At 45.8% G+C, this 20,466-nt stretch overlaps 1 protein-coding gene across 2 annotated transcripts; it reads right to left on the bottom strand.

Moving 5' to 3' along the window:
* Positions 1-844: 844 nt before the first annotated feature.
* On the bottom strand, positions 845-19,189 carry CD63 (CD63 molecule). 2 transcript variants are annotated; one of them, XM_066614831.1, is made up of 8 exons: positions 19,032-19,189; positions 18,325-18,405; positions 5,552-5,740; positions 5,189-5,263; positions 4,822-4,917; positions 3,411-3,548; positions 3,147-3,230; positions 845-1,503 (listed from the first exon to the last, which is right to left on the bottom strand). In XM_066614831.1, exons 2-8 carry the CDS (start codon positions 18,388-18,390, stop codon positions 1,438-1,440), a joined length of 714 nt encoding a protein of 237 aa, XP_066470928.1. In that variant the 5' UTR covers positions 18,391-18,405; positions 19,032-19,189; the 3' UTR covers positions 845-1,437. The 2 variants fall into 2 exon arrangements, with proteins under 2 accessions (XP_066470928.1, XP_066470929.1); XM_066614832.1 differs by lacking the exon at positions 19,032-19,189 and adding an exon at positions 18,521-18,656.
* Between the last annotated feature and the right edge of the window lie 1,277 nt (positions 19,190-20,466).

Below are 20,466 nucleotides of genomic sequence, written 5' to 3'. Positions count from 1 at the left end.
CTGGGTTTCTAATTGGACAACTCCGCTGTGTTGTCAAGGGATTATGAATGCTGAAACACTTCGTCTGAAACCCTGGGCTTTGTGCAGCAACACTCCCAGCAAACAGTGTCCGAGAAGCAGCTCAGAATAATGAGTGACATGAGAGTGCCTGGAGCCTGCCTCCTCCATACCTTGAAGGACTGTGGCTAGGCCATACACAGTTGACATTTATATGCTAAGCAAGAAGTTTGTCTGTAATCATAACTTTTCCTATGACCTCACTGCAGAGGGACTTCTGTAAAGATGAAGTTCCTCATTATAGGCTACACTTTAAATCAATAGAGCCAGGCTGGTTTTGTAGGGTAGGTTAAAGTTCAAGGTTGCAATACCCTACTAGGACACAGATCATGTTCATTTAGTGGGGTGAGGAAGCAGCAAGCAGAGTACAAGGTACAGTCTCCTCCTCCAGCTGGGTGCTTCCCACCATTCAGTGGTCCTGGAAAAGACTAAGGAGTGGTTGGAATCTTTTACCCTTCTTATGGCTTCCAGAAACTCCAGTAAGTGTGCTGGGGACAACTGTCAGGGGAGGGGCGATGGTAGGAAACTCTAACCTTTGGTTTCTGCTATCTACTTTCCAATGAAAGGACTACTTCCACAATGCGACATCTACCAAATAGATGTGTGTATGAAAGTATCACACAAGGACTATCCCGCTTGCAGGTGCATCTACCCAGTAGTACAGGACTTTGCCACTTTTGCAATATGGAAGCCAAGTGCAATCCGGCCAAAGTGACGCCTACTCCAAGTAATACAGGAACCCAAACCAGGATGGAGTAACAGAATCATACATATTCCAGACTGAACATTTGGAGGAAACAATGTTCTTTATTTTCCAAAATGGTGACTTGCTGGCTAAAACAGACATCTCAAATTTTTTCATCTTGTCCATGACCTCTGAAACAGTGCCTGCTTGATTAGAGAGACTGCCATGTCAAGGAAGAGGTCAGGCATCCTAGATGTAGAGGACTTTCTACTTAGGAGTATAATACAAGGCCACAGACCAAATCTCTAAGAAGGTGTGAATCTGAGGAAAGTAAGAACTAGAGAAAGCTGCACCCATAAGTATTCTAAAGCATCTGTTGAAATACAGGAGTAGCTGTATTTAACAAGATGCCCCCCAGGAGGCAAAGTTATGAGCCAAGGGGCAAATATGAATTAAGTAACACAGCAGTTACTAGGACTCAACCTTCCTATTGTTGGGGAAGAGCCAAGGCAACACGCAAATCTTTTGAGGGCAGCATTCATTTACTGAGAAAGATACAAAAGTACCCACCCACCCGTCCCACAGGCACACAATTGTCTCTGAGCCATTGGAACCTGCCAATTGCACCCCCAGGAAAGACAGAAATGTTCTGCAATTGCCAATGCAGTAACCAGATGAACGGGTTGAAGAGGCAGCTACATAACTTCATAGCCACTGCGGATTCCTTTCATAAGGCAGCAAGCAAAGATGATGCCCAGGAGCTGAAAAGAGACAATAATTGCAATCAGTCATGTAAGGCATGAGTGCAGGTACAGAAGGGTTGGCAAGACTGGGCGCATCACTCTATACCAAGTCACCACAGGGGAGAGAGCCTAGTCTCAGTAGAGCTAGCTATGTTGCCACTTTTCCCAGGCACAAGGTATCCAGTTTGTCTGTTTTCAGAATCACAATCCCATTAATCTATGTTTAGTTTCTCCTCCATTACCTGTTCCCTACACTCAAGACTTACTTGCCCCAGACCTTTTGTCTTAAATGGCAAGGATCTAAAAAGTACGCATTTTTATTCTCAGGCTGGAGACAAGTTTTTTTCCAAAGAGATGAAAGTGGTATGATAAGCGGCCATCACAGCTCATGATTTGTACAGTCACCCTACTATCTTCTTTACTGCCATTTCATTGTGCTTCAAAAGGTGCCAACATTTGACCAGAAACAGTGGGACAAAAAAATGTACGTGAACACTAGAGAAAGGATACCTCCATCACACCACTTCCTCATGCCTAGAATCTATAGTCTTCATCAAACCAATCCTTCATAACACAGTACCCCCTTCTGTTAATAAGTCTTCAACTTTTGACAGGCAACACCTTAGCATCCAGCAGATGCTTACTGGTGTTTTCTAAGAATGCTTTTCAGAAAAAGTTCATACCCCTTTGAACATTTTCCCTGAGCTTTATTTGCCCAAGGTAACAAACAGAGCATTAAAGGTCAAGGCAGAGACACACCTTAGTTCCACCACCCAGACACTTCCAGCCTTGGGGGGAGGAGGTCAAAGCTACAATCTCCACAGTTCATATTGCTTAAGCCCACAGTAATACCTGCTGGTCTACACACTTGACAGGAACCAGCTGCGATGCCCAGGAGTCTAATTTTCTCTGTTCACTGCATAACATGCTCTTGGCAGGAACAGCCTTGTGCAACACTCCATTAATTACTTTCACTGAAATACTACACACCAGCCTGCGATGCAGACAGGATGTGGGTTGACTGAAAGATTCCATGCACGTCACAGGCACATTGGAGGACTCTTCAGAACAAGAGCCTGCCTTTAGATTTGTGTTGAGACAGACAACAGCTCACTAAATGGATCATTGGCAAAATCAGTGCATGTTCCATTGGTCACGTACTAATGACCACTAACACAAATCCCAGCAAGAGTCAAGAAAATAAATCCCCAAGTAACAAAACACCAGTGCCAAAGGCCTTCGCAAAACCATTATATCTTGGTCATGTGCCTGAAGGCAAATACAGGCACACTGTGCCATGTGCAAACATCTTTGCTGTCTCCAGACCCTTTTTTGAGAGGGGAGATATGGGAAAACATTTCAACTCTAGCCCATAGGAAGCACTGGAAATTTGCAGGTAGACAATGCTTAGTGACAGAAACTAGCAGTGGGGAGCTAAATAAATTTCTAATGGCCAGGGATGGGTTTCAGTACCTTGTATTAGTTCTCTGCCCCCGAACACCGCAACTGGCCAAACCAGAGTTATGAAAACATTTAGTTTAACAGAATAGTTTGCAGCTTCTCTTGGCACAGGCTTAAGGACAATGCATTCCAACTATGCCAGTCATATTGCAAATTCTCTCATACACAGACCCCCTTCTCCAAACAGTAACATTTGGTACCTCAAAGAAGGCAATGCCCAATGCCACTGCAGCCACAATTACAAAATGCTTCTTCATCCAGGTCTCAATTTTTGCCACACAGCCCTGCAGGAAACAGAAGACCCCAGAATGAGATTCATGCTTCCAGGGATTGCACCCGGGACCCTATGCAAGCAAAGCAGGTGCTCCACCATGAAGCTACAGCCCCTCCCAGAGAGATCCTAGAACACTAGCCTGGGAGAAAAAACCCTTCTCCCAGCCCTGCCAACTCCTCCCCATACATACCTCTGGGTTGACAGTGGCCTCAGTTGGGTCACTGGTGCAGTTCACATTTTGCTTGCAGCATGATTCAGGCACATGGTTGGGTGTAAACTCAGTTATATTAAACCAATCAGTGTAGTTTGAAGCTCCACAGCAGGTATACTACAATCAAGGTATAAGAGGGAAGCAAGTGTTTCAGAATCACAGGGTTTGGTTTTGAGTCCCATGGCTCAGACCTGGTGCTATTTCTTCCACATATCCTCATTCAATCACTAAGGCAAGCTCTTTCCATTTTACCAGTCAAAAGCAGAGGTCAGCAATGGTGACCTCCTCAAGGTACTAAGCAATTCAGTGAATCCAGTTTCAAAGCCAATGTTCTGCCAACTTCTGCTACTCTGGTTGCATGACAGATCTCATGACCTACATCACAAGAAGAAATGTGTCTAGTGGGTTAAAGCAAAAGGAAAGAGGACAAAAACGAGTGCCACTTCGCACAATGCATCATTCATGGCCTTTACTGTGCTGGGCTGCAGTGATGAGGACAATTAGCTGAAATGGCTTTACCAAAGAGGAATCGACAAATTCATGAAGGAAAGGTCTACCAGTTGCAGTTAAGCAAAAATAGTTAAATAGAGCTTGTGTTCAGAAGCAGCATACCTCCGATACTAGATGCTAGGGACAAGTGCTGCTTCTGAAAAGCCCCCAAAAAACTTCAGGACATGAAGGCAACTGTCCGGCCATTGTCAAAGATAGTATGCTGGGCTGGTTGAACCTCAGTCCAATTCCAGAAGACTCAGCTAATACTCCATTGCCATCCAAAACCTGTAACTGGTTCCTCCACCTTCCCGCCCCCCCCCCCCCCAAACAGGGCTTCTAGCTTATTTTGTTTGGAGCGACTTCCTAGGCCACTGGGCAAACTATGTTTGAAACCAAGGGTGCTTACAAGAATAGTTGTCCCACAACATGACAGTCTGCTGAAAGAATCAAGCTCTACACTGGGCATGACGAAGTCCCCATGAATACAGGTATGCCCCTGTATCTCCGGTGTTCTGTTCCAAAAACCCCAATGGATGCAGGAAACCGTGGATATGCACTCAGTGGCTTCCCCTGCCCTCATAATGCCTTTTAAAAACATTACTTCCTTTTTGACAGCAAAACCACAAATGACCTTTTTTGGCCTAAATGGCCATTCTGAGCTCCTCAGAGGTGGCGGGTGGATACGCTTGGCCTCTGGGGGGGCTCAGAAGAGCTGATGAAAGGTATGTGCCCCCTGCATGCATAGATAATTGAAACCATGGATACAGGATCTGTGGATACAGGGCTCCTCTGTACTTGGGGTCATGCATTTATTCCACCTCTTGGAAAAGATGCAGCAAGGATGACACCCTGACACTCCACCAATGTGCTCCAAGAGAGAAAATCCCATTGCACTCACCTTTCTCTGCACATCATCCAAAGCCTTTGCTATCTTAGAATCTTGTCTGTATTGCTTCATCTCATCCCACACTTCATTATTAATTATTTCCTTGACCTGGAATATAAAGTTAGGAGATATAATGAGAAAGTTTAAGCTTCTTGGCATTTTGCTGGGACACAACACAATTTAACTGCTTCAAGAAACAGGATACAGTGACGACCGAGTGAATTCTCCAAGGGCAGCCGTCAATCTCAGGGCTAAGATAAGGTTGTTTCTTCTCTAGACTCCCGTCATTTCCCCTCTCTAGGATCTTTCAGCAAAGGTCTAAAGACAACAGCAAGAAACAATCTTCCTTCCAACCACAGGATCCCACAACATATTTTACCTGATCCTTGAGGATGTAGCCAGCAATAGCAACAGCAATCTCCACCAGGAAGATCAGGGTCAGTAAGATAGCAAACTATAGGAGGAGGGAATAAAGGTTAATGCCCTGAAGTCCTCATTACTCAAACATGGAAGGGGTGCAAAGAGGTTGAACTCAGTAGTTAGAGAAACTTCCCCCACCCTGACCCTCCAAAGTGACTACACCCACTTAAGACACTGCCCTATCATCAGTGAATTTGATCAACATCACTGGCTCCAGACATTCCAGTTAATATATTGGAGCATACTGGTCAAACTTTAGCTTTAGTTCCTTCTAGGTTTCTACTCCCACCCTGCTATGCCAACTCACTCATAACCCTCTCACCGTTGTGACCATGCAGTAGTTCTCTTTCCATGCGCCACAGCATCCAAAGAAGGAGATGAAGAAGATTATAACACCCACAGCCAAGATAACAATGGGGGCACCAGAGCTGGAGGCACTGGTAATCACCAACGTGTTGTTGAGCTCAATTTGTACATAAACTCCCACGGCAATGAGTGCAATGCCACAGAGCTGTGGAGAGAAAGAAACTATCAGTACAGCAGGGATGAGGGGTTCAATTTTTACAATTAAAATGACACAAATTATAGCTTCTGTAGAATGGCCTGCTGCCTGTGATGCAATATTCATGAACTTATGTCTACAGAAGTCAATCCTTGTATAACATTTAATTCTGCTTTATGTTCACTTGGGGTATTAAGTATGGACACCAGCATTCTAACAAGCTTATTCCATATTCCAAGTTTATTCTCTGGGAGAGTTTGAGAGCCACTAAGTGCTTGCAGGGGTGGGGGGAGGCAGCGGAGAGGGGGAAGGCAGCAGTGTGATCCCCAGGATTGTGCCGCTTGGGGGGCTGCAGGAGCTTGGGTGCACTTACCCAAGCCTCCTGCAGCACCTTGCGCGACCTCCTGCAGGGCTCCCCCCACTTCTACTTCAGTGGAGGCAGGGCGCGATCGCTCTGCTTTTACTTTCGCTGCTGCTGGGAGCCCTGCAGAAGGTCGCGCAGGGCTGCCTGCACCCCCCGGGACGCTGCAGGAGGCTTGGGTAAGTACACCCAAGTCCCTGCAGCCCCCCTGAGCAGCACGATCCTGGGGATCACGCCACTGCCTCCTCCCTGCCTCCAGGCTGCCCCCAACCCTAAAGGGGGTAGAGGCTAGGGCCCATAGGCTGGGGTATCGCGATGCCCTAGTTTGAAAAGCCCTGGGCTAGGGCATCTACATGATGCCCAGGATCACATCACGAAGGATGTGCAATGGGGTGCTTTTGCTTTTAGGGTGCATTGCCTACAAGTAAGTAGGTAGGGCTGCTGGAGGCTGCAGGAGCTGCGGAGAGCCCAGTGCAGGCCTCCATAGGGGTCCCCAAGGTTTGGAATGTTCAGTAAAAGTAGGCACAAAGCACCTCCTGCAAAACGGAAGTGCTTGGTGCCCGCTTTTACCGAAGATTCCAAGACTCAGGCAGTGCTACAGAGGGCTGCAAAGGGCTCCCCACACCTCTTGCAGCTTCCAGCAGCCCTACCTACTTACTAGTAGGCAAAGCACCTAAAAGCAAAAGCAGCCGCCCTCAGCAACACTATCCTGGGGATTGCGTTGCTGCCTTTCCCTTCCCCACCCCTTAAAGGGACAGGGGAAGTGTTATACAAACTGGTGGGTCACAACCCACCAGTTTGAGAACCACTGTCCTATGCCATCCAAGGGCCAGTTGCTGAAAAATCATTTCCAGTACTGTACCATCAATGTCAATTTCCCATAATTAGGCATACCCAAAACAAGAGAACCACCACTGAACTTGCTACCTGTTATATCCTTATATTTTTGCCAGACTACTGCACTATATATCTGAAGTCAGCCTATTAAACCACCATCAAGTTGCATTTAAAATAACCCACATATCCCATTTAGTTACAGGACCAAGATACCAGTAATACCTTAAATTTTATTTTGCCAGTGTCCATATTACTGAGTTCTTCCAAGCAAATAAAATTTGTGGTCTGTTACATTAATTTGAAAGGACTAATTTGGTCATTTCCTTCCTGAACTTCCATCAGGATTAGATGCACCCTTGATAATAACCTTCAGCAAGTCAAAGGAGGCGAGCAGCTTCACAAAATCCGTCAGGGTTCTAAATATGAACAGGAGCCTTACCATCTTTATGTAATTTATATTGAAAGGGAAAGAAATGTTATATTAGTTGCCCAATTGTGCCATATGATTGCCTGGCTTGTTGCCTGGGGGAAAGGCAATATAGAAATCACCTAAATAAAATGAAATCCGCAAGAATCAAACAAGTGTATTAGTTGCCTACAGTCCCAACCCTTTCTGAATTGGGATAAGGAATGTCTGTCAAACAAAAGGATATTGCAGCCAGGGAAGAGGGAGCTATTCATACATGACTCAATCCAACTAGAGTTAAAAATACAATCCTATTCTTAAGCTATGGGGGCAAAGCTTACCAAGGACATGCCTCCCTCACACGCAAGTAGCAAACCCCTAACTGCATCACTGAGTCCAAACCAGAACTGGTCATAAACGCAAGGTGCACAAGCCTGTGCAACACATTTTTGCCAGCCTCTGGTTGTATCTCTCAAGGATTTCTACTAGTTAGAAAGAGGTGAATAACTATCTTTAGTTGCCTTACATCTAAATTTACTAGTTCTACAACCTCAAGATGGTAGCATAGAAAGAAGATATTCTGGAGGTAGCTACTAGCCAAGCGCCCATACACTGTCAGTCCAATGCCAGTTTTAGATGCAAGTACAGACATACTGGCCCAATTCTCACTGATAAACATTTGGCAACACATTGTTTATATCAATAGAGGATGCATAGCTGCTTAAAGTGTTGTGCTCTCCCACTCAAATTACTATTTTTTCAGTAAACTAATTTCATCTGCATGTGGATTTGTCCATGGCACAGGTTCATAGACCCAGCTCTTGACAGAACTCATGATAGAGAAGGGGAAAACCAAGTTATGCAAATGAAATAGTTTAGCCAAATCTGCTTGGAACAGTATAGCAATCAGTATTGCTTCCTTCTAATGGACTGGGGTTAATGGCAAGCTGAGGTCTGTTAAACTGGACAAGTTACAGACAATTCATCCAATCACCATATAAGTGAGGCAAAAGAACAGGAGTTTACTGCTACTACAGGTTTTACCATAGGTAGAAGCCAAATTTTAAACATGGAACTGGAATACTCACCTGTCTGGATATTTACCCTACATAGCAATTTTGGTTCAGAGAACACAATATCTCATTACATTTCTTTCAATTAGTGTACATGACCTGCCATTGCTCTTGTTAATGTTTCATCCCCCTCAAAAGACTTCAAAGTCTAAGGCAGGATTGATCAGACACAGTTCTGCCTTAAAGATATTTCTGATGGAGCTTGTTCACTTGTTTTCTACCTAGATAAAACTCCAATACATGAAAAATCCACAGAAGCATGTATAGATGACAACAGTACACCCACCAACCAAACCAGTAATGGTTAAAGACTTCCATTTGCTAACACTACAGCAGATTAGATTAACAATGAAGCACATTTTCCCAGTGTTTCACTTATTATGAAAATAAGGGCATTTGTGTCTGCTCTTAATATAATAATTTACAAACTGAGAATAAAATCCTGCCCTTCCCCTTCCCCTATTACATGGAAAGGCTTCTCTATCCCATCTGTTCATTTATTCTGCAATACTTGTTCCCAAGTAGCTTTTGATGCTAGGTACAAGAAGAGTGTGTTCACCATTCACTTTTCATAAGAAAACTTAAGTGCAATCTAATCTTTGTAAAATTTAAGATTAAGATGCAACAGGGGCAGGAGGTGCAGTCCAGTGTTTGAGCAGTCACCCTACATGAAGAAGCTGAGTAAGCTCAGTTGTGCTTTTGGAGGGGAGACCAGAAGCTACAGAGAAGCCATTATAACCTGTCATGAGAGAATGGGAGTTGCCGATAAGCTGCTGTAGTTAGAGCATGGAGGAAGTCAGCTGGCTAGAATGGATAACAGCCTGGGAACCTGCCTGGGCTTGATTTGTAGTTGCCTGTGGAAGCTTGAAGGCATGAGAGTTATGCAGCCAGAGAGATGACCACATTGTGAAGGAAAACATCTGGAGAATGAAGGGTTCAATATGAGTATAATATTTGGAAAAATGCTTATGCTAGCCTTCCAATGAACACCACTTTGAATCTATGAGAAAGATGGTGTACAGATACCGTAATAAACACCAAAACAAATCCAGCAAATTGAAATTCTGGATGGTGACAGGATGAAAGGAAAGGAAAGCTGCATGCTGACATTTCATACTTGGCCATAGTCCAAGTCTGGTCATGAGACTTAACAGCCTGCTTGTTCTTTTGGTAAAGACAGCCTACTAGCAGTATACCATAATTAACAGTTCAGAATGAACCCCAGCTACAGTGTGCTAAGTGGTCAACTACAGATTCGATTGCAACTATATTCATGGATGTGTCCTAGAATTAAAAATGTGACCACTTACCCAGGTATTTTGTTACTAGAAACCTGGAAGCCAATTGCTGGATGGGGAAGAAAAAACTGAAAGCTGAAGAACTTGTACATACACAGTACAGTTAGTGACAAGAGGAAACAAGATTAGGAAAGTAACAGGAAGTACCAGAAAGTCAGGGCTGACTCTGGTGAACTCCAACACTGAAGCATACACAAAATCAGATTTGAGGAGTCAGAGCTGATTCCAGGTAACTACACGTTCAGGAACCACAGGTGCAGCCCTGGGGCCACTCACTCGCATGACTCATACTGGAATTTGAGGGTTCAGCCAGGTTATCCTCTTATGGCTGTGGGCCACTGGCCAGTTCTTCAGCTAGCTAACCCCTGATGCCATCGTGGGGGAAACCCAGCTCAAGACTGAAGCACCAGGCCTACAGATTTGGGAGGGAAGACATAGCAAAAACAGAATTGCTTTCAATTCAAATCTGAAGCACAGAATTCCTTCCTTCACCAGCTTGTTCCACCACCCACTTCCCAAACAACAGGTTAGTTGCCTGGAGCTAGTATTTACCTAGCCCTATCATAGAATGGCAGGTCCACCCAAGGCAAAGAAACCCAGCCAGTTTCCAGGTGGCATACAGCTCCACCCCAGAGACCAGTCCTGAACATGGGAGAGAGATCAGCAGTTTGTTGGCACCCTCAGTCTATCAAATGTCAGCTCCAGGGACAAACAGAAGAAAATCCCAATACAAGGGCTAAAGTGGAGACCACATGCCTAATGTAGGCAAGGCAGGAGAGAGCACACAGGAAGGAATGGTTAACTTTGTCACTATTGCTCACAACAGTCTGCTCCACTTTTGCCTTAAGCCACAAGTCTCTTAACATTACAGGCATGCCCCCGTATCTGTGGAGGTTCCAGAACAGAACCCCTCTCAGATAGCTGAATCTGTGGATACAAGGGGACCCCCACCTCGGAGGTGAGCGGAGCTGTGGTCCCCTTACCTCTGGAGGGTATTCTAAGCCCCGCAGAAGCCATGTACATCTGCCCACAGACTCTGGGGACCTCAGAATGCCTTATAAAGCAATAAAAACTCACCCAGTTTTACAATAAACCAGAAGTCACTTAGTTTTACTCTATCATTCCAAGGACCACAGAGGCCACAGGCAGACCTGTTCAGCCTCTGTGGAGTTCTGAATACCTTCCAGAGGTAAGGGGAGCATAGCACCCCCTCACCTCTAGAGGGCGCACGCAGGGGTGAGGGGGAGAGCCCTGTGGATATGGGATCAGTAGATACAGCCCCCCGTATTAAAGTGTGAGAAGTCTCATAAGCATATAGGAAGTCTTGAGAACAGGTAGGCCAGGCAACACTGGAAAGCTCTTTAGGCACCAGAAAAGTACAGTCAGTTTGCCTTGCAGAAGTTGCTCAGTCACATGTTCTCCACATGCTGTCACCTCCCCCAACCCTAGTTCCTTCCTGGAGACAACAGGTCAATGTCCAGCTCAAGGCTAAAAGCTTTTTGTTCCACAGAAACACAAGATATAGAGTATATAATATTGACTTAATAGTTGGTGGTGCTTTTGGGTAGCAGGAGGAGAAAAGAACACATTTAAGCTGCTTCAGTGTTTGAGCATCACCACTACCAATTTTGCTGCTACTTGCTCCTGACTGATCCGTTTAATTCCAACAGAACATGTCAATCCCTATGCTGACTGCTATTCCAAATACAGGTGTTAATGGGAACAAAAGTCAGCAAGGGTCATATCACACACCCACATTAGTTAGGATTTCTGCTGTAAAGATGTTTCCTATACCCACTTATTCTGTTCATGCTGTGCTACCATTAGAGCAGAGGTATCCAAACTGAGTCTTCACAATGAATGGTCACTACCCCCTTAAGGGTACAGCAACATCAGTGGCACTTCTGCACTACTGCTAAGAAGAAAGGCTTTCTGATTTACCTGGGGATTGCTATGGAGGTTCACAGCCCCCTCTGTGGGGAGGCCCATACCCTAGAAGGCCATAGTGATCCCCAGGTACATCAGAAACCCCTTTTCCTTCAAGATTGCAGAAGTGCTTCCTCCCCCACCTGCAAATACTTATAGCAGTCCCAACTTGTGTAAAGTTTGGGAACTGCTGCATTAGAGGAAAGATGCTGTGTGGATACCCGAACATACTCTACCCTGGAAAACACTTGTAGAGCAATAACCACCACTGAGAAAAAGAGCTGCTTACTTTCTGCCCCAAGACATTTTCAACAAGTTATCAGTTTTTGCTACTGCTGGCTATTGTAAGAATTATTTGTTCTGTCAGCTGTACTCCAGCCTCTTTTAGCAGGGGTTTATCCTTTCTGGAAAAAAAGAGTCCCAAAGGAAGTAAAGAAGGGAAGGGCAGCTCAGCACCACAGGCAGTTGGCATAATCAGACCTCGCCACCCCCTGAAAAAAAGAGTCTGAGCCAATTTCCACAGCTCATCCTTCCTGAGCCAATACCCAACTTCAGCATCGTTTTTATAACATGATTATTTGGGACTGTATTTCACAAACTATATCCAGTCAGTTTTATCTCATTTCCTACACTGTCAGGGGAAAAAAAAACCAAGGTCTTGTGGTATCCTAGACTAATATTGTATATTTGTGACACCACACACTGACAGAAACAAAGGGCCTGGAGGAAAAGTGTTTTTATAGACTGAAGCCCATGATGCAAAGAAATGAGTATGTAGAGAACCACAAAGGTTAATGTGTTCCACTAAGAGTAAAAAACCAGAATGGGTGTGACCCATTTTTAGCTGGTGATAAATTGGTAAAAGATAAAATCACACATGCTACTAACTATAGTTACTTCTTGTTGCAAGATAACTATTTCTAATCCCTAATGAACTCTCCAAATCCCTACTGAACCCTCAAGACAAGTCAAAACATCAAACCTACAATTCCATTCATGTCAGCAGCCTGCCCACCTCCAAGGATAACATTTCCTGGACCTGACAGTAGGTCCACAATAAGTGTTAAAGACTAACAAGGTACAACAAGCCTTTTTGCAACAGCTTAGCAGGCTAGCTGCTAGAAGTAAAAGCAGTACTGGCAGGCTATTTGACTGTTTCTTTGAAGATGGTCAGGGATTCAAGAAACAGTGGTTAAACAGCCCCATATGGGATAGCTCTGCTAAGGAGATACAATCACTTCTTCCTTCACTGAGGTTCCCTTATCTCCTAAACAGATAAACCAGGGGAAAGTCAGCTACTTCCTGCATGCCTAGGTTCATACCAACTGCAAACAAATGTCTCCAGCTCATCTGACAGAGGTAACTTCTTATACAATTCAAAAATGAGATTTTCAAAGTCCAGGATTTTAAGATGGAGATTTCTACACGTAGAACAGAAAACCTCTGAGAAGCCTACTCCCACTTGCTTCATTGTTTCACCTCCAGGTGAACAATGGGGAATTTAGCAAACAACAAAACCACTTTAACAACTTGACATTTATCATGGAAAGCCTAAGATACTATTAAACACAACATACTTATAGAAATAGCAAAGTTTGTTAGAGTTCCAAGAACAAATATATTTTGTCACTAAAAAGCAAGTTCACAACCACAAAAATCAAAAAATGTGAACAAAAATCTGCATTTAGAATTTACAATTAAGTATTAAATTTTTGGTCCTCAACTGTTATTGTATAAACTTGGAACAGGGTAAAAGCAAGTTTCCCATGAGATTTTAGAATCTGGGATTGGGGTGAAAGCAAAAGGTTCAGACTTCTAGGTTTTTCACCTTTATCAGGTTCACAGAATATACTGCCCTCTCACCATCATGTAGTGACTAAGTGACATCATATAGTGACTGCCCTCCCACCATCATATAGTGACATCATATAGTGACTAAGCCCCAGGGTTCTCTCCTGCCAACAGTACTTGCCATATTAAGGAAAGCAAACATGCTAGCTTGCCCTTTTCATAATTGGCACTGAAACACTGAGTCACACAGTGAGTCTTCAGGCTTACTAGGTAGTTACCTGTATCTTCTTTGAAATGGGGCTTTCAAGACAACTACATGAGCATTAGCAGTGGTATAGGTAGAAGCAGGTATACGCAGAGAGATGGTAGATTATGCCCCCACATTAGTTACCCTCTCAGGGTAACAGAACAGGGTAACAAAGAGGTCCAATAGCACCTGGCAGGGGACATTCTGGCCCTGTGTTGAGGTATATAAAGTTAAATTTCATATTTACTTCACAATCTCATCCTTCAAAACCTGAACCACCACAGGTGGCCCCTGGAACAAACCAGTCCTTTGAATAGTACCATTTGGCCCTTCAATTGCCAACTACAGGGAAAAAAATGGACTACAGATAAGCAGCATTTATGGCAACAGAACTTGACTGAAGGGTATGTTGTGAAAATATATTTGCTCCAACCAAGAAGGACAAGTCAGTCATGCTTTTCCTTTCCCTGTTAATTCAATCAAGATGGTAAATATAGCTGGGTGAAGACAACCCTGGAATTTGGTAGCTGGAATGAGAAAGTGGTATTATGGGATTTCCAGGAACTCCTAGCTTTTGGTTCCTATCCTAGAGGACCATTAGTCAGAATTAAAAATGATGTTATTACCCTGCACCCCTACCCCCATGTATCCTTCTCAAAGGGGATCTTCTTCAAAGTTAGGTTTATAAGGCTAGTCAGAAATGATCTCCCTACTACCATCATTCTTCATGCACTCTCATCCAACCAAATGAAGCTCCCCTCTGGTCACCCGGAAGGCACCAACGGTATGGAAGAGAGGATACAAAATATTCTGAGATTTGTTCAGTGTGGTAGAAAATGTCACCCAAGTTATATTTGTGTTTCTTGACACCAAAGTCAGGCTTTTTGAGAAATCCTGGTTATGGAAGCCTCCCATTTTGTAGACAACCTCCCTTTTCATCACTATACAACTCACAAGGCCAGTGTTTCCCAAACTGTGGGTCCTGAGGCAATAGTGGGTCATAAAACAAAATATTCACAAGCATCCTTGTTTGGTTTGAAGAAAATGGTTAGCTGGCATGCTAACCTGTGATATGAGCTAATCCTCATAACCCACAATTAAAGCATCACATTTTCCAATTTTCAATTTTACTAGTTCCAATTAGAACTAGTAGATCACATGTGAACCCAGTTTCAGCCTTTTGCCTAGCCTGGAAGTTCCTAACTGCACATCTTGGTCTTCACCCTTCTGAGTACCCTGAAATGACTGCAAAGGTTTGGGAGAGCAGTCGTTGAACTCCATTTTTAGGGAGAATCTAGCAAATGTGTCTACACACATACTATACACAAGGTCTCCAGCAGCCTCGGGAACACAGGACCCCCAATTATTATTAATTAATAAAATATTTCTTTCTAGATCTCTTTTCTTTTTAGTGGGTCACAATAGATTGTTATTTTAACAGTGGGTCCTGATGCAAAGAAGTTTGGGAAGCACTGCAACTAGGCAATACAAAATTAGAGAAAGAGCATTAGTTGACTGCTGTGATATAATATAATAATAAACTTTATTTATACCCCGCCCTTCTCCCTAAAGGGACCCAGGGCGGCTTACATGTTAAAAACAGATTAAAACATAATTTAACAAACAGATAAAAACATTAAAAACACATTAACAGATACCATAAAACAGTCAGATAAAAAGTCAGATAAAAAGAGCATAAAGCAGCAGATTGTAGAGGAATCAGGCCTGTAAAAAATACTAAAAGATGTAAAAAAAGATGTTAAAAAGGCCATGAACTCAGAAGGCTTGTTTAAATAGAAGGGTCTTCAGGCCTCGCCAAAAAGTATCGAGAGGAAGCCATTCTCAAGTCAAGGGGAAAGGAGTTCCATAACGTTGGTGCCACTACTGAGAAGGCCCTATTTCTTGCCGCCGCCCCATGTACCTCCTTAGGCGGCAGCACTTGTAAAAAGGCCTTATTTGATGACCTAAGAGGACGAGCCAGATTGTGCGGAAGTAGGCGATCTCTAAGATACCCTGGTCCAGAGCAGTATAGGGCTTTAAAGGTCAAAACCAGCACCTTGAATTGGGCCCAGAAACAAATGGGCAGCCAATGCAGCCCCCGGAGAAGCGGGCTGACAGAGTCAAACTGCCTAGCTCCAGTGACCACACGGGCCGCTGCATTCTGCACTAATTGCAGTTTCCGAACCGTCTTCAGGGGCAGCCCCACATAAAGCACGTTATAAGGAGGTCTGGTCTAGAGGGTAGAGCCTCCATTTGCCTGAAGATTAACATCCACAAGGTCGCCAGTTCGAGGCCACCGGCACCGTGCGACCTTGAAGCAGCTGGCAAGCTGCAGCTGAGCTGTTCCATCTGCTCGGAGGATGGAGGCCAGAATGTTAAACCAGATCGGAGTGTAACAGCTTGAATGTGGTGGTTCTTGAAAGAGAGAACCTTCTTTCAATTTGTAAAAATCCCTGCGTGGATTTAATAAGCCTGCCTATGTAAACCGCCTTGAATAAAGTCTTGAATAAAGACCAAGAAAGGCGGTATATAAATACTGTATATTATATTATATATTATTATTATAATAATCTAAACTCGATGTCACCGTAGCATGGATCACCGTGGCCAGGTCTGCACGATCCAAGTACGGCTGCAGCTGGCGCACCAGCCGAAGCTGAGCTAAGGCCCCCTAGCCACAACCGCCACCTGGGAATCCAGGAACAGCTGTGAGTCCAGGTGGACCCCCAAGCTGCGGACCTGATCCTTCAGAGGGAGTGCAACCCCACTGAGAGCAAGCCGATAGTCCAGCACCTGCATCAAGGATTTCCGAACCAGGAAAGCCTCTGTCTTATCCGGATTTAATTTCAGCTTGTTAGCCCCCATCCAGATCCTCACTGCTTCCAGTGATATCTGTGCTATCTGTGATAGCAGATTCCCCTGCTGAGCCATGGTAAGATAAATGCTATTCCAAACTACTACATGGGTTCATTGTAGGTACATCATGGGAGTCATATTCCATTCTGTAAAGAATGCAAGAGTGAAAATAAGAGGTCCAAACCTGCTTGGCTCCAGCACAAATAGCCACTTCCCTCCAGCATGGCAACATGGTATTTGCCACTAACCTCACCCAAATGTCTTGCTTGTTTCACACACAAGACCAGGATAACGGATGTAGTTTATACTACAAAAGTTATAGGAAAGTAGTAGGATCCGGTTGCTTGCCCCACAGAAAGAACATATCCCAAGAGAGATATCCACAACGTCTAAGCCCTGCAAGTGTGACAACTTCCTTGCCAACACCCAAAAGTGCACCAGAACTCCTATGTAATTTGTGAGCTGCTCTTCCTACTTCCTCAAACTGTGAATATCATTAGTTGAGAGTTGCACGGCAGTCAATTTTTACACCAAGCTGAATAGAAATCAGCAACTACTGACTGCCAGTTAAATCATTCTGATATAAGCAGTCAATAGCGGGTCATGGCCTGGAGAGAAGGATAAGTTACAAGTTCTCCTCACTGCAGAACTTCGACTTAGAGGCTCAACAGAAGTCAAGAGGAGAAATTCAGCAATCCTGAGTTTTGACATTCAAAGTTCACATTCTCTTTTCCACAAACAGAAATGCCAACTCTTTATCAGACTCTCAAATCATGCTAGAGAAGGGAGATGTGGCTTACTTTAACCAATCTGTTTATCGTTTAACTGCTATACAACCAGGAAACTGTAACTCTATTTCACATTTTTAGCGTTTCCATTTTGCAACTTCACTGATTTAATGTTTTTAGCTACTGTACTTGGAAAAATTTGACTTAGAGGTTATAACCCATGACAGAATCATGATTTCTTACAAATATATGCACATCCTCAAAGTCCTCTAGGTAATGCCATTTTCAACCATTGTGCTGTAGCACATTGGTGTGCCGCGAATAGCCCCCAGGTGTGCTGTGGGAATTTGGGAGAGGGTCATTTATTAGTAGGGCCATTGGGGGATGTGAGCCCCCATTGGCAGCACAGCGTGCCTTGTCAATTGTAAAAAAACCGGTGGTGTGCCTTGACCATTCTAGTGCCTTGCCATTGTGCCATGAAATGAAAAAGGCTGAAAATCTCTGCCTTAGACATTATTGTTTCTGAGAGATTTAAGTAATGTACCTATAGTGCAGCTCAGATTTTACCACCAACAAAAAGAGGCCCGAAGTGGTTCTCAAACTTTCTAGAGGTCCTAAAGGCTACTGCTTGATTTATACATGCCAAGGTGTATAAACAGCAGCTTGTTTAACCCTTGATGCACATCTGCCTTACCAATTTTGCCACCAAAAACTGGGAAATAAGCCACTGGTGGGTCCTGGACCTGCAGTTTGAGAACTGCTGCACAGAAATGCAGTGAGGGAAGGAAGCCAATCTAAAGTACAGTATCCTTCAAATGTGGCGTCAATGCCTGCAGATGAAGCTGATCACATTAGGGCAGCCAAGTGTCCCTGTGACATATATCCAAAGCAACAAGGAAAATATAGCCTGGACCAGGGTTTACCACAGAGGCGTGCCTAACTGTTGTCCAGCTCCTCCATTAAGTAACAGAACCAGCAGCGAATTGGAGAAGTACTCTTGCACAACCATAAAACTTCTGGAGAGAGGAAGGATTATTAACCCCTCCAAGCACCAAGCCCAGTACACTTACCCAGAATATGAAGTTAAAGAAAAACACCAGGAACTTGATACACTTCATGCCACCTGAAACCCCCATTTTGAACCTCAGAACCTGTAGGGGGGAAGAGAAAAAAGTGAGATCTTGACAACTGGAGGACAGGGTGGGGGTCACAAAAGAGAGGGGTGGGTTAGTGCAGTGCAAGTGGACGAGGAAAGGAAACACTTGCCTCAAGGCAACTCTGGGTTTTTTTGAGGGGGAGGAAAAGGATGTTGTTATGGTTGACTGTGGGCAGTTTCCTCCAGGACGCGAAAGGAAAAGCCTGAGAAGGGAGGCGAGGGGAGCAAGCCCAGCCAAGGCGCCCGCTCCAACCCAGACGACCTCACTCAGGCTTCCTACTCGCCCTCCCGCCGCCCCTCCCAGTTCCTCCTGGCAGCCCTGAGTAGTAGCTACTCCTCCCAGCAGGCCAGCCCTGAGCATGGGAGAACGGGGCGCGGGTGGGGAGGGGGAGGAAGGAAGCCCAGCCAGCGCTCTTCCCGTCAACGCGTGGCGCGGTGCCCAGCAAGCGCCTCGGAGCTCTGTCACCAGCGTAGCTCTTGCATCACCCGCTGCTCCAGCCGGAGCAGTCGGACGTCGCCCCCCCCCCGAGTTCCAAGGCGTGGCGGCGCCCCACTCTCAGCTCCCTCGGGGGTCCAGCAGGCCCCCCTCCCGCGCGCCCACGCCAGCCCGCTGCGCCCTACCTGGCGGCGTCCCCACACGAGCGAAGGTCCCAGCGGGCAGTGAGCAAACTGGGGCGCTCCCTCTCGCTCTTATAGTCCTTCCTCCGCTCCGCCCCGTCGCAGCCACTCACCCCCCGGGAGAGTCGGGCCAGCTGCTCGTCATGTGACGGGAGGGAAGCTGGAGGGGCGCGCGCGGTGGGAGGCGGAGTGGCCACAGAGGGGGCTGCTCACCGCCCGAGCGGGAGCCGCCTCTCCCCCGCCCCGTTCCCCTTCAGACCCCTCGGGCAACTGCTTCCCTTCACTTCCTTCTCGCCCCAAGTGGCCATCGTTCCCTTCCTCTTCTCTCCCCCTCCAGCCATTTTAAACACGTGTTTCCCCTGAAGTTAAGCTCCACCAAAGGGGGAGAGCTGCTCAGGAGTTCTTCCAAAAGTCTGACGTCCGCTTTCAAGTTTGCAATCTTAGGGCCCAATCCTGTCCAACTTGCCAGGGCCAGGGCAGCCCCCAAGTCAGGGAATAAGTAAGGGCCCAATCCTGTCCAACTTGCCAGGGCCAGTGCAGTAAGGGGATAAGGGCCCAAACCTGTCCAACTTGCCAGGGCAGCCCCCAAGTAAGGAAATAAGTAAGGGCCCAATCCTGTCCAACTTACCAGGGCCTGTGCAGTAAGGAGATAAGGGCCCAATCCTGTCCAACTTACCAGGGCCAGTGCAGTAAGGGGATAAGGGCCCAAACCTGTCCAACTTGCCAGGGCAGCCCCCAAGTAAGGAAATAAGTAAGGGCCCAATCCTGTCCAACTTACCAGGGCCTGTGCAGTAAGGGGATAAGGGCCCAATCCTGTCCAATTTACCAGGGCCAGTGCAGTAAGGGGATAAGGGCCCAATCCTGTCCAACTTGCCAGGTCAGCCCCCAAGTAAGGAAATAAGTAAGGGCCCAATCCTGTCCAACTTACCAGGGCCTGTGCAGTAAGGGGATAAGGGCCCAATCCTGTCCAACTTACCAGGGCCTGTGCAGTAAGGGGATAAGGGCCCAATCCTGTCCAACTTGCCAGGTCAGCCCCCAAGTAAGGAAATAAGTAAGGGCCCAATCCTGTCCAACTTACCAGGGCCTGTGCAGTAAGGGGATAAGGGCCCAATCCTGTCCAACTTTCTGGGGCCAGTGCAGCCCCCAAGTCAGGGAATAAGGGCCCAATCCTCCAACTTTCCAGTACCAATGCAGACATAATGCAGCCCCAGTGTAAGGGAACAAATATTCCCCTACCTTGAGGAGGCCTCTGTGACTGCCCCACCCACAGAATGCAGTGCACACCAGGGGCAGATCCAAGGGGGGCCATGGGGAAGGGCACCTGCTAGGATGGGAAACAGTCCAAGCATGGCCAGGAGCCCAGGTCTACCCACCTGGAAGAGGTGGAATGGGAGCTCAGGTCTACCAGGCAGGTAGAGCTGGGCTCCAAGTCTGGGAA

Source organism: Tiliqua scincoides, chromosome 2 (assembly GCF_035046505.1).
Source record: "Tiliqua scincoides isolate rTilSci1 chromosome 2, rTilSci1.hap2, whole genome shotgun sequence".
Classification (NCBI taxonomy): Eukaryota; Metazoa; Chordata; class Lepidosauria; order Squamata; family Scincidae; genus Tiliqua; species Tiliqua scincoides.
The sequence above is the reverse complement of the archived record's forward strand: the minus strand, read 5'-3'. Positions and strand labels throughout refer to the sequence as shown.